General features: G+C 40.1%; 1 protein-coding gene across 1 annotated transcript in view; it reads left to right on the top strand.

The window, feature by feature from the left end:
* Positions 1-4,798, top strand: part of BCL2 (BCL2 apoptosis regulator) — a 96,002-nt gene extending 91,204 nt beyond the window's left edge. Inside the window, exon 2 of the mRNA XM_015619531.3 lies at positions 87-4,798. Coding sequence (XP_015475017.1) covers positions 87-221 — 135 coding nt within the window. The 3' untranslated portion in view covers positions 222-4,798. The remainder of the gene's footprint in view (positions 1-86) is intronic.
* Positions 4,799-14,370: the final 9,572 nt, after the last annotated feature.

The following is a 14,370-nucleotide window of genomic DNA, read 5'->3' on the forward strand; positions in this document are numbered from 1 at the left end:
CGCCTCCCTTTCCCCATTCCCCTTGTCTCCCAAAAAAGCAGTAACTGCAATTCTGATACTCCTTTTCTCATTGTTTCCCTTTCTAGGATGCCTTTGTGGAGTTGTATGGCAACAATATGAGGCCTTTGTTTGACTTCTCCTGGATCTCTCTGAAGACTATCCTGAGTCTGGTTCTGGTGGGAGCTTGCATCACTCTTGGCGCTTATCTCGGACATAAGTAGAGTCACCCAGCTTATTGTGGATTACACAAGTCTTTCAAAACAACAAAATAATATTTTTTTTTCTGTAGCACAATGATATTTTATGAGCAAAGCAACTTCCCAGCGAAAGATTAAATCAGCTATTACTGCCAAAGGAAATATCATTTATTTTTACATTGCCGGAAAATTATTTATTAAAAGATATTTACATTTTAACCTGCTATTTTCAGAACCTCAGCAAGTTGTATCTGTCATCACATCATGTTGTTATTCTTAACTTTAATGAGCCCCAGAGTATTTTTGGTTCTTTTTTTTTTTTTTTTTTTAATTAATGCCGCTGGCTGGATTATTTTATCTCTGAAGAGCGAATATACTGACAAAGACCTACCTGCTTACATTTACAAGGGCAGTTACTTGAGCTGCTAAAAACTGCCAAATTGTGTTGAATTTCCTAGCTTTTTCCAGGAGGGATCTGAAAGACAAGGTCAGCATGAACAAAGTTCTCACCCTGTCCTGCTGGCAAGAACTGACGTAGTAAACAATTCAACATGGTACATATGGAGTCAAGACAGAAACTTCTTGAAGGACACTCGGCTATCCCTACAGGAGAACAGTTGGAAATATGATTGCCTATGCCTTTTAAACATGCATTTTCAAGTTACCAGCTGTGCCATCACATCATAACCACAATACCCACACAATACATGTCAACTTTTTTTTTAATAGAAGTGTGAAGTTAAATCTTTGGGGCTCGCAGGAAATTGCTGTTCCAATGATTTTCTCAGCAGAAAAATGTTTTTTGTGGCTACTGACACAGAAACATCAGGAGACCTTAAGTGCCTGCTTCAACAGAGCAGAGCTGGAGTCTGAAGACCCGACCTGTGTCCCACTTTAGTGGGCTCATATCTGCAGCTAATCCTGCTTGCTTACAGAGTTCCTCCAGGGGTTTGAAACCAATTAGATGTGGTCTCTAAATCCCTGAAAGTTGAAAAAGATCTTAATTTTATTTGGCAAAAAGCAGACCTCAGCTAAGTTACAGATTAGCTCTGACTATCCTTGTTTATCAAACTGGACACCAAAATCAAGTTCATTTTCATAACAGGAAAGGAAAGTGAGATTTATCATCCTGCCCCTTGCCCTCAAAATATTTTCATGCTAATAATCTCCTAAGACTGTCTGCAGAAGAAAAGTTGGTGACGAAACTCGAAATCCTCTCTCTGGACAGAGACTCTTTGACACCTCTCTTGTGCAGGTGCCTACTGTCATCTCAAGTGAAAATAGGGTGAAGGAAAAGGGGGAGTGGGAGGTGTGAAGTCATCTGCTCCTGTTACAAAATGCAACACAAGTAAAATTAATGCAGAGTACATAATACAGTTTTATAAACAGACCTGTGTTCAAAGCAGGGCTTTCCATGAGCTCGATGGGGGCCAGGAGTCCCCTGGAAACCGAAGACTCTGAAGCGTCGAGTCCCAGGGGCTGCTCTGAGTCATGGAAATGTCCAGCTTCAAATGTTTTAAATCCTGCACTTCTATTTTTTCTATGAAACTTTTGAAATCTGGGATTTGTGGGTAAAATGGACATCCAGATATAAAAGGAAATTTGCAAAGCTCTGAATAAAAAGTACCATACAATACATAAGTGCTCAAAGGGTGAAAAACACGCAGCGAATAAACTGTAGCTCCAACCTCAAGATTTCAGCTGAATAACTTTGTGGCATTATATGCAAAATATCTCCAGTAACTCGGGAATGTAATATGTTCAATGTTAAGGCTGTAGTTGATGTTGTGTCTTCAAAGCTGCTTTTATGTTTGGTTGGTTTTTTTAAGAGTTGTACATCTCAGCATTTTTACTGCTATTTAGTCGTGGCACCTACACTTTGTATGAGCAAAGATGGAGCAAGCTTACATTTCAGATTTGAAATTACTTAATTTTATAGAAATGTAGAAAGTAACTATTTCTAAGAACACAAAAATGTGAACTATGCTTGATTAAAGGAAATGGAAGAATCCCACCGTCAAACAAATAGTACTTGCAGTGCTTTCAGAGTGTTTCTGTAAGAAGTGGGCATGGTCATGTAGGGTTTTTGTAAAAAATATTTCAAATCAGAGGAACTGAGGAGTATTGTGGATTGAGTGTGGGCTTTGTTTTTTATCTCAGCTTACAAATTGAATTTGTTTGCAGCCAATTGCACAACTGGAATTGGCTGCTATTGAGCTTATGTTTCATTTCACAATCTAGTCTTCGTTTCGATTTGTGCCCATATGCCCATTAAAGTTTATGAACTATTAGACCTCAAATTGTTTCAACATTGTTTGTTTTATTAAAGGTTTACATTGTCAAAAGTAGTAAAAAGTATCAATTCCTGTGCTGCTATAATACCAAGATAATTTGAATGGGGTTTTGGTTTTTAATACCTTCCAATGGCTAAAGTTTTTTAAAGCTGCTTTAGAAATAATATGAAGACGACACATGATACACAATTAAATGAATACTGAGGATTTTGTGTTCTGTTGTGTCTACTCACTGGACTTCCCAGTGTATTTGTTAGTGCCAGGCAAAGAGAAGAGTCTTGATGACTGTTGATGATTTTATTTTATTAAAGAGCTAATGGAGTTTTCCCATCCTGACTGCAGAATAGTACAGTATTGTGGCTGCATTAGGTATAATGATAGTTGATAATACATTTATTAAGAAAACATTTTAGAAACATTGAATGTATATAAAAGCTTGAACTTCTTAAATAAAATCCTCTCTTCTCCTGCATTTCTTTTGCAATAATTCCTGTCTTTCCTATTCTTCATTACATTTCCATGTAACATTTTTTTTCTCCACAAAATGCCTTACAGACTTCCATTCTCAAAGACTATGCTTCAATGAAAATCCATCCTGTGTATGCACCGACATCTGACTACTCCCACCATATCCAAATTGTAAAAGAAAAAAAAGAATTAAAAAGAGGGACATTTCTGAAGTGTTTAGGTGTAGAGAATCAGAAGTCAAAAGGAAGGAAGAGGTCAAGAAGTGGATGGAAATAGAGAGATCACTGAAACATCTCCCTGGTTAAAGATGAGTGTTACCTGGAATTTGTTTATCTTTCATCCTTTCCATTGAAAAAGGATGATACAAGGGCAGAGAAAAAGCTTGCAGAGACCCACAATTATTTTTCACTATAGAACTTGGTTAATGTTGGAGGCAGTCTTTTTAAAAACAGCAAATGCATAGGCATCAAAGAGAAGTACTAGATTTTACTATATTCACCTTAGGTGTCTTTAATACTTCTTCTCTCAGTTTTTTAAGAAAATAATGAAGGAAAGTATTTTCTTTCTGAAAAAAAATCTGTAGGGTCACCTGAGATCTGTCATAAATCAGTAACTTAGGAACAGATGAAAAAAATGTGCAAAAGTATTATGATATTAGAGGTGATACAGAGGATATTTCTTAATGGAACAAGCACTGGATCCACCAAAGGACTAATGGGGCTGTCAAGGTGACAGAGAATATACAGATGAGAAAGGGAGCTGGAAGATATGGAGAATGACATTGGTATGTAAGAAAACCTTCAGTTTCACATGTTGCAGGAGTTCACCCAAGATGGTCTGAAAAAAAATGTTGACTAAAAGCAGCTACAAGTGTGTGCACTACGTGGCTACAATTAGTAAAAATTTGCAATTTCAAAATTACATGTAAATTATTATAAAATTATCTAGTCAGTAAAAGTTCATCAGTTTGCTGTTATGATTGGGGATTATATAGCCTGAGTAGTTTTGCACTAAGAAGGAACAATTATGAAAAAAGAAGTCTGAAACCAGATGTGCAAAGGCAACACGAAGGTGATGCAGTTCAAAGAACACAGTCCCAGTCCCCCAGTCCTCGCAGTCCCCACAGCTGAGGCAGCGAGAGCCTGGACTGCATGCTTTGACCCTGAAGCATGACACTGCTTAGCTGTGCACCTGCACCCCACAAACCTATTGATTAAAAGTATTGTGAAGTAGCATGTTAAAAGCCTTCCTTCTTTTTCCTCTCTCCATCTCTGAAGAAACTAGCAAAATGATTCATTTCTATTATGAGTTTATGGCTCAGTACCATATGAAAAATTATACATATTTTAATTTATGGGCATGAAAATTCTTTTTCATTGCAAAAGCCCAGTTTTATTTTTCATTCCTATCTCTCTTTCCAACAAGGCTAAATACAAGGAAGACAAAAGAGCTAATTTAATCTGTACTTGGTTTAAATCACACTTCTATACTAAGTTAATGCAGCTTCATCACACAATGAAATTATCTTCAAAAAGTAATACAGCATTAAGAGTTCCACACAAAAACTATATATTTTTATAATTTAAATAGTTTTTTTTCCTTTTTCTTCTGAATATTTGAATTTTAATTATCACCAGCATAAATGTACATAAGCAGATATTGTTTATCCAGTACCTTTGGATGATGTATGTATGGTAATGTAGTTTGTCAGTTTATCATCATTTAATATGATTATGTTGTTCTTTGTCTTTAAAATGTTATAAGAACATGCTGCCATTAAACTTTCCATGTCTGTCTAGTTTATATTGTGAAAAAATAATAAAAGCACACTGTGAGATACTTGTTTTGTATTTGCATTGTTTAGGATTTGTCGATGAAAAGCTACTCAAACATTCTGAGTGTAATCCCACAAATGACACATAATGTTTCCTTCCTGATAGTTCTGTTCACCTGTTCTGCTCAGCAGTGGCCAGTATTCACCAGCCTTGTTTGTGAAGATGCAGTGACTCAGGTTTGAGTTGTGAAAATACAGCCCCCAGGTGTAGCCTGCACTTTGAGACCCAAGGACATTGTCACCCCTTCTGCTCTCCCATTCATTTGATGCCTTGCAGAAAGTGCTGCAAGGCTCTTCTATTTATTGGCTAAAACTGGTTTTCATTCTTGCAAACAGGAGCTGGAAATACACAAGCAACATTCAACAGGAGCAAAAGAAATATCTTTGTTACTGCTGAAGGCTTCCTGTGGTTATGACTGGTTTCCAAAAAGTGTTTTGATATTTTGCTTCTTATAGGCTCATGTTAACTGGCCCTTGATTCACAAGGGTTGCTTCTTACCTTCTGTGGCTTTAACTCGGGTAGAACGTAGCTAAATGTGTTCAGGTTATGAGGTAATTCTTAACTGCTTTAAGAATTTATCCAGCTTCTTGAGGGGGTTTTGCAGTGAAATGTGTGCACTGTGCTGCCATGGATGCACTTTTATGAGTGTCTCAAGTTCATAGTTTAATGTTTTTCAAGCACAATTCAGGCACATGTACAAAACATCTATCCCTCTGTCTGTGTCCATGAAGACAGAGAAGGTAAAGGAAGTCAGCCTGAAACAGAAAGAAGAAGCAACAGAATGCAATGCATGGATTCAGTCTTCTGGCCTCTGGGATTTAACTGTACAGCAGAGAGCAAGGTTATTAAACCTTTGCAAGGTAGAAGGTAAACCACATTGTAATATGGCAGGTACTACCATTTCTCTCTGCCATTATTTTCTGAAAAAAAGAAGACAAGGACTTGAAGGAGAGCAGTCCCAGAACTGCATTTTTTCTAGCTAAAACCTAACAAAGGAAGATGTGAGTTCAGCAAAACCAGGTAAATTAGTTCAGGGATTCTTCTCTTTCTGCCCAGTCAGATAACTCCAGTTTTTCTTAAAAGCTAACAGATCAGCACCTGGGATTAAGGCTTACCTTACCACTGGGACAGAGCACGGTGAGCAGATGGGGAGAACAGAAGAGGTCTGGATAAAGACAAAAATAACATTAGACCTGATAACTAAGGTGGGTTTTAGCTGTCTGAAAATTAGGTAGGAGCACCTTAAGAAAAGAAGTTTTACTGAGTCAAAACCAGAAAGCTTCCTTCTGAAAACATTCTCAAGTGGTATCAAGCACTGTAGGTCTCCACTGAAGCTGCACGAGCAGCAGCATCCAGTTGTTCCTCTGCAGTAGCAGGCTCTCCATCCCATAGTACCTTTAGCTCCTGCTTTTATCCTCCTCAGTTGTTTAATGGGAGTCTACAAGTGGTAGAAAGTGAAGTTCATTCCACTATGAATGCTTGGGTACCAGCTGCATGGCATTTAAGTTTTATGTAACAACTGACCCTAGTAGGAGGTAGCCTTCTGCTTGGAACTAACTTTTTGGTATCCAGAACTCCCTCTGAGGAGTTACTCTGGGCAAAAGACAATGGAGTCAAGATTTGTGCATTACGAGAAACTGACTTGCACAGATGGACAAACAACAAAGCAGCTCTTGAAGCATCCCATCATAGGCTATAGTTCACTGCTCCCCACTACAATTGAGCACAAGTACTGAAAATGTTCAGAATGGATCACTAAAATCTCATGGGAATAAACACATGTCAGTTAAAAACATGTGTATCCAATTTTTTATTTTTTTTAAGACTTCTAAAGGTCTCCTTGCTATCCTGCAGTATACTGAAGAGTGCTTCTGGATTAGTTCACCTCGAAGATGCCTCTTCTTCTCCAGTGGGAGTACCTATTCTGGTACTGACTTATGAAACTTGTATTAAATGTACTGAGTTGCCTCTTGGATATGCCTGCCCTCATCTGCATGTGTCCTCCAGAACTCTTATTACAAGCACAACCACAATAGTGGAAATGCAATGCCTTGATTGTGGTGAAAATTTGGACTCAGATTTTGAATATGACCTGGTCATATTGCTGGAAGTGTCCATGTGGAGCAGACAGTACTGATGCAAACCTTTATAAAACCACAGGTGACAGAGACAAAAGTCAGCCAACCTGTTTATTTGGAGGTGAGCTGGGAAAAGAGCCTCCTTCCTGTTCTTTGTCCACCTGATAAGCTACAGGCACTTCTCTGGCCATGTGGTCAGAGATGTTGTCCAATGCCCTCGTTAATGATATCCTTGAGTTCTGTGCCTGTTTAAATCTCTCCCCACCTGTACACTCACACTCCAAAAAATCTGCTGATCCTTGATACATCCCATAAGTAAACTTTTCCCTTTCCTACCTGTGACTTCTAGATTATTACTCCTCCTACCTTTCTGGTAACACAAAAGACCCTTTGGAAGGTAAGGTGCAATATATGTAGATGATACTGCTCATGGGTTATTAACAATCATGTCTAAAGTGCATGTTTCAGGCTGTCCTACTGTGAGCATGAGCATCATGGAGGTCTCTGCATTGGTAGACCACCAGGATTGAGAGACACATTTCTGTCAAAGCAGCCACAGAGCATGCTAAGGGGCTGTAGGGGGATGAATGATCCAACACCATCCAGTTAGAATAGCACAGCTTTGTCCCATTGTATCATGTTTGCATAGCAAGGTTTTGGTAGCTGTGGGGGTACAGGGGTGTTTCTGTGAGAGCTGCCAGAAGCTTCCCCCATGTCCATTACAGCCAATGCCCACTGGCTCCAGGATGGACCCACTGCTGGCCAAGGCTGAGCCCATCAGCAACAGTGGCACCACCTCTGGGGTAATTTATTTAAGAAGGTAAGGGAAGAAAAGCACAATTGCTGCTGGAGAGTGGAGTGAGAATATGTGAGATAAACAGCCCTGCAGACACCCAGGTCAATGAAGGAAGGGAAGGAGGTGCTCCAGGGACTGGAGCAGAGATTCCCCTGCAGCCCCTGGTACAGACCACGGTGAAGCAGCTGTGCCCCTGCAGCCCATGGAGGTCCATGTGGAGCAGAAATTAACCTGCAGACCACGGAGAGCCCCACATCAAAGCAGATGGATGTACAAAGGAGTCTGTGACCCCATGGGAAGCCCATGCTGAGGCAGGGTCCTGGCAGAACCTGCATGGAGAAAGAAGCCCATGAGGTTTGCTGGAAAGACTTGTGACCCCTTGGGGGAACTCATGCAAGAGCAGCCTGCTCCCTCCTGTGAAAGGGACCCATGCTGGAGCAATTTGTGAAGAACTGCAGCCCTTGGGAAGAATCCACATTTGAGAAGTTTGTGGAGGACTGTCTCCTTTGGGAGGGACCCCATACTGGAGCAGGGGAAGAGTGTGAAGAGTTCTTCACCTGAGGAGGAAGAAGTGAAAGAGACAACATGTGATGAACTACTATAACTCCTAACAGCATTTCCTCTACACTGCTCGGGGAAGAAGGTAGAGAAAATCAGGAGTGAAGTTGAGCCCAGGAAGAAGGGAGGGGTTGGGGCAAAAATGTTTTTAAGGTTTGGTTTTATTACTCATTTTCCTAACCTGATTTGATTGGCGATAAATTAAACTAATTTTCCTGAGTCATGTCTGTTTTGTTTGATGGTAATTGGTAAGTGATCTGTACCTGCCCTAAATCTCAAGCCAGGAACCTTTCATGACATTTTCTCTCTGCTGCCTAGCAGAGAAGCGTGATAGAGCAGCTTTGGTGGGCACCTGGCATCCAGCCAGGGTCAATCCACCATATCCATTCACCAAAAAGCCCTGTTGCAGGATGTTTACTTACAGTAGTGGGGAAAACATTTGGTCAACTTGACCTAGCAGGGGAGAGCTTAGACTGGAGAAACACTTTGTGTAATGAATTTATATAAATGCATGCCATAGAACTACTTCATTATCTTTCAAAAAACACTCTTTTAGTCAATTATCATTAATTCCAACATTGGATTTATTGTTCCACTGACCCACAATAATCAGTCTTATGAACTGATGAGCATATCTGATGCAAATACATAAAAAGTCAAGGCATACAGTCTTGCACACACTAGTGTGGCAACAACTTCGATAGACCCTTAATCTTTGTCTTTGTTGGGACCTAATTATCAGACCCTTATTCTTTTAATCTTTGTCTTTGTTGGGACAACTACATCAGAAATTGTGAAAGGAGAAAATGCCGTGTTCAGAAAAAAAAAAATAACAGACAAGAAAACTAGAGTGCACATTATTGCTGCAGTGGAAGTAATCACCCCTGATTTGCTGAAAGTTTACTCAAAAAAAACCCTGAAAACAAAAAGCCTCTTGCTCTCTTCTGGGTTCAACTCCCCAGGTCACTAGAGTGACAACACACACCTCCAGTTGCCTGAGCATGAATGCTTAGCATTCAGACTGCACAGCCTTTCACAGAATCATAGAATGATTTGGGTAGGGAGGGACCTTCAAAGATCATCTAGACTGCCACGGGCAGGGATACCATTCACTAGATGAGATTCCACATAGACTCTGGCCTCAGATGTTCTTCCAGGGATGGGATATCCACATATGACTGGAGAGTTTGAAAAGAAAGCAAAAGAAAGCAGCGAAAGATTGGAAAGCGAATCCACATGAAACATCCTAACGGGCATCAAGGCACTTTGGAAATGCACTTATTTTAAGACAGGATTGCTGGAAAAAGTGGAGAGGCATCACGCCTCCCTACCTCTTACTGTGTCATCCCACAGCACTGCCAATGGCAAACCAAAGAGATTTGGCTAAACAGCTCCTCTTCCTTCCCTGCACCACCTCCACTGCCCTTCTCCCAGCAAACAACCGAGGAACCCACTGGCAGGGCCCAGCAATGCCAAACACGTCAGCCAACCCCAGACACGAGTTTTGGCAAGCCCACTTCCACAGCGTAAAGATGCCAGCACCCTGTAATACACCAGGCAGGCGGCGCAGAGCCACGGAGCTGCAGGGTAATTAATGCTGCCTTTCAGCAGGGAGCTGGGGCACAGACGTGCTCTGTAATGTTTGCATCGGAGCCCGGCCAGGAGCCTGGGCTGTCTGCTCCAGTGCCCAGATGCCGTGGCCTGAAAGGGACCACTGCCTGCGCTGCTCTGTCCTCCAACAATTCTGCTTGAAGTCAAAACTGGCAGCAAACCAAAGCGTTCTCTCATGAGACTGTAAATTAATGTTGCTGAAGGAAGCTGGCTAGTAGTTCATGTGGTTCTGGGTTTGCTTTACATCTGGTGTCAAACTTTGAATTCCCTCTACAGCTAGGAATAAAACAGGTGAGGTGCCTGGGCCACTCAGCACCCCCTACACATTACTAATTTCCTTTCATCCAGGCCTTTTAAAAAAAATCCCCAATCAGTTTTGAAATGTTATAGGGTTGGGGGTTTGGGTTTTTTCTGGGTTTTTTTTTAACTTAAAAAAGCAGCTGTTATTTCTCTCCAGGCTTTGCAAACATCCTTCCCATTAAGTAATTCATTTGCTTCTAGCAGCAGGCACAACTTCCTCCAGCTCGCAACTCTAAAAGAAGCTGATAGCTTTTACACTTAAAAAACGTGACCATGGAAAAGAAACAGATGTATTTTAAACAAAGATGCTCATTTTCAGCTCCTCCCCACTTCACCTCACAGAGCAGGTATCTAACAAGTCCTTCACTCCAGCTGCCTACCACCTAAATCATCATGATTCCTTATCCCTGGGTTTTCATTAGGGACATAAAATCAATCTTTAACCAAGGACAAATAGCACTGCTTCCAGTTACATCCAAATAACAGCTTCCAGTTCTGGAATTCCACATCAGTGCTGTTACTTTGTAGCTGCTTCCTTGCTTTCTGCCAAGATGAAGGGGGGAAAGAAGGGCAGTCCAGAGGTCATAAAAGATATTCCAGAAGTATAAAAAGAAAAATTCATACAGTTACCTCCAACAAGAGATGAGACAGCATCCAAGGTTCAGATAAGATTAACATCCTCTTCACATCACATGCTTTTCAAAGTATGCTACCCACTTGAGAACTACTCCAGTCATCATCTACTGGGAAACTCACATCAATATTACTGGAGCTAGGAAGAGATATTTTAGTACTTGCACTGGAAGTGGAGTCACTGATAGCTGCAGAACAGCTTTAACTGCTACACAAGGCTATTCAACTCCCTGAGAAAAGCCTGGATCCTTCCTTAAATACCCTTACTTATCTTAAGTTCAGGTTGATTGCAATGGGAAGTTATGTGGCGGGGGAAAAAATCAGCCAGCCATCCCAAATATTACTCATCCCTTATGAGGAGAAACCCCAGCTGTCCCTTGCAAGCCCTTTTGAAAGCAACATCAAAATCCATAGTACAGTCACAAAGGCATTAGGAAAATGGACCTTGACACACAGCTGCAGCATGAGTTACAAGCGAGCACAGCACATGCAAGCAGAGATGTGTCCTGGACTAAACAGCACCCTTCGCTTTGCTTATTTTGCATGCTTGACAAGTGATGTTTTACCTTATGCTTTCCCAAGTCGTTCTGGAAGTATCTTCTCCACACATCTCCAGAATGTCACCAACAGGATATGACCAAAAAGTCTCCATTTGACTGCCTTAAAATGTTCAAGTTCTCTCCTATGTGAAAATTGTATTTAAAATAAAATAAAATAAATTAAGTCAAGAAATTATTTTGTTGTTGTTTTAGTAGACACTTGGTAAGAATTAGCTAGTCAAAAAGATATGTCACTTTTGGCAAACAGAAGTGTACACACTCACATTAAAAAAAAAATCTTTCTGTCCTTCATTTTCAACTGTATGTCCACTGCTGAATCATCCTTTAATTACAGCTGACAATTGCACAGATGTCTCCAATGCAGTTCGCTCATAAAGACACATTCATTGCAATGAGATACATGACAGACTTCACACTTAACAGTTGTCAACATAACTTCATTAATGTGTCTTGAGTATCCACTTGCCCACCCCCACCCACTTCAAAACCAAAATTAAAACCCGCTTTTCTTCTGTCATCACATCCTCCAAAACTATCACCACTCACTCAAGTGTTAGGAAAATAAGTCGCCGCTTTTTCCATAATCCCCATCAAAAATTGCTACTTCCAACAAAAGCAGTGTACAAACAAACTCAGTCACAAATGAAAGAAGCTATTTTCATTTCCCGAAGACCACATCTATTTATCTTCTTGACCCATCCAATTAAGTGGTATGATTCACCGATGACTAGTAGCACAAACATACATTCATGTGTTAGGTTCTGTCAAAACATTACAAAATTAGCAGACAGCAGCTACTGTTGTAAATTTAATGATGTACCTATGATGACTGTAGCTGGCAAACAAATGTTCCAGCATTGTAAGAGCCCTTTTAATACATAAATATTTTCTCTAAAAATAAGCTTGCCCACTTAGAAGACATTATCTTTATTGGGTAGAAAAGACCTAAATGGTCTCACCTGTCAATGTTGGACAAGCTTATTTTATGTGTGTGTGGGGCAGCAGGCCCAGTGGAGACAACAAATGGGATTTTAATCAAGAAGAATGCCCATGTTTTGTATTTGTCTACACAGGGAATAAGACTATGATGGAACATGTCCACAGATGGAGCCAATTATCTGAAAACAAGAGATGTTCACAGATTTCAGTTTTTGATTAGAGACATTTATCAGTCAATGCTACTTGTGACGCATGCTAAGATTAAGTTTTATAACAAAGAATTAAACTACCTCTTGGTGTCATTATTGAGAAGACTGATATGCAACCTGCACTCCTGAATTTTGCCAACTTTGCCATAAAGGTCTCTTGACTAGGACCTGGTTACAACACTGCTCAGTTTTCACAGACTCAAGGAATAGAAACAAAACACTCAACTCTGGTACCTCTTTACAAGTACTTGAACTGAGGGAAGACTCTAAGGTAGAGGAAGAAGGGTTCAGAAGGTCTTTCCTATCCATACTGGCCTTTGGATTTTACCAGCTGTTTGCATCTTTAAATGCCAGACAGAGCTAAGGGTGTTGGGAACCTTGTAAGGGTCAAGTCTTTAGTGACCTTCAGAGCCAGGAGAGGACTACAACCAGAACGGAATATTGATGCTAGGAGCTGGAGCATCAACAGAGGGAAATTCCCCTTCTTGTTCAATTTGGGCTTAGGAGGGAGTCCCTTTGAGTCCTTCCACTGATGTCTCACTGTGCTCCTTTGCTGTCTCCCCTTTTTTGCACTGCAGACATGTGCACATACACAGCTGTAACTTCAGTCCCCCAGTGCCAAAGAATGTCATCCTTATTGTCACCCATGTCTCCCCATCACCAGCTATCTGAGCAAGAGCATTAATCATCACAGATACATGTCCTCACAAAACAATCAATGCTGTGAGAAAACTTCTTCCCTGAGTTTCCCTCTCTTCTACAGCCTCCCTTGTTTGGTGGGAAGATGGAATGGAAAGGAAAGGAAATTATACAGCTGGAAGTTCCCCAATAAACCTTGGAATAGTTCTCCAGTGGGGAAAAAAACCATCCATAGGAGTTATAAAATCACTCTAATACTAATGATATACAAATGATATATCTGTATTGCTGGAAGTATGCGGTAAATATTTCTTTGTAAATGTCATTTGAATGTATGTAGGCAGTACTGTAATTTGTAAATTTGAATTCTGGCAAATGAAGGCTTTCTATTGCTCTGTATACTCAGCTAAGTAGAAATTCAAAATTACACACAGCAACATGAGAAAAAAAGCAGTCAGACTAACAAAAGTCGGGGGGGGGATGTTGTTTGGCTTAAAACATACTTTTTTTTCCAAAAATTCCATCTAAATGAAAAACTTAATATGTTAACTATTATGCTGCTATTCTACCTGTATAATCAGTTTAACATCTCTGAAGATTTAAAAAGTAGTGTAGTAATTATGTGATTTCATCTTAATGCCAGCTTTAAAATGACGGGGAAAAATCACTTCTGTATGCCTCACAGAAACAAATAATTGCTTTAAATCTATCTTCCTTGGAAATAAGCTGTAAACTCTCCAGTTTCAAAACAGACAGATCAATCTTATGCAATTTGTCTGGTTTCTAATTATTAATATAATTCATAATAAAAAGCCAGAGGGGGTAGAATTAGGTGCTAGGGAAAGATGTTAGGGCACACATCAACCACCAAAATGGATTAAGATCAGATGAAAAAGAGAGAACAGAACAGCTATTAAACTTCTGCCTTGTCTTTACTGGGGCTGTTGTTAGAAACTTGGAGTACAGCTGCACTTAATGAGTTTGTGTAAAAGCAGACATTATACAAATGGGAGAAAGTAGGAACTTCATCCAATTAGATAAGAGAATTGGCCAGCAGCCTCCAATGAACTGAAAAGCTCTTCCAACTTTAGGGATGAGAGCTAATTATAACTCTGTTTTTGTGTGTGTACAATGCTACTAAATTATTAAGAAATATTGTTCTGTCAAAAAAACTATGTTGTATGTACTGATTTGATTACTACAGACAGAGGATTTGCCAGAGACAGGGCTGGAAAGTGATCAGTCTTGATAAA

The sequence above is a fragment of the Parus major genome, chromosome 2, assembly GCF_001522545.3.
Source record: "Parus major isolate Abel chromosome 2, Parus_major1.1, whole genome shotgun sequence".
Taxonomy (NCBI): Eukaryota; Metazoa; Chordata; class Aves; order Passeriformes; family Paridae; genus Parus; species Parus major.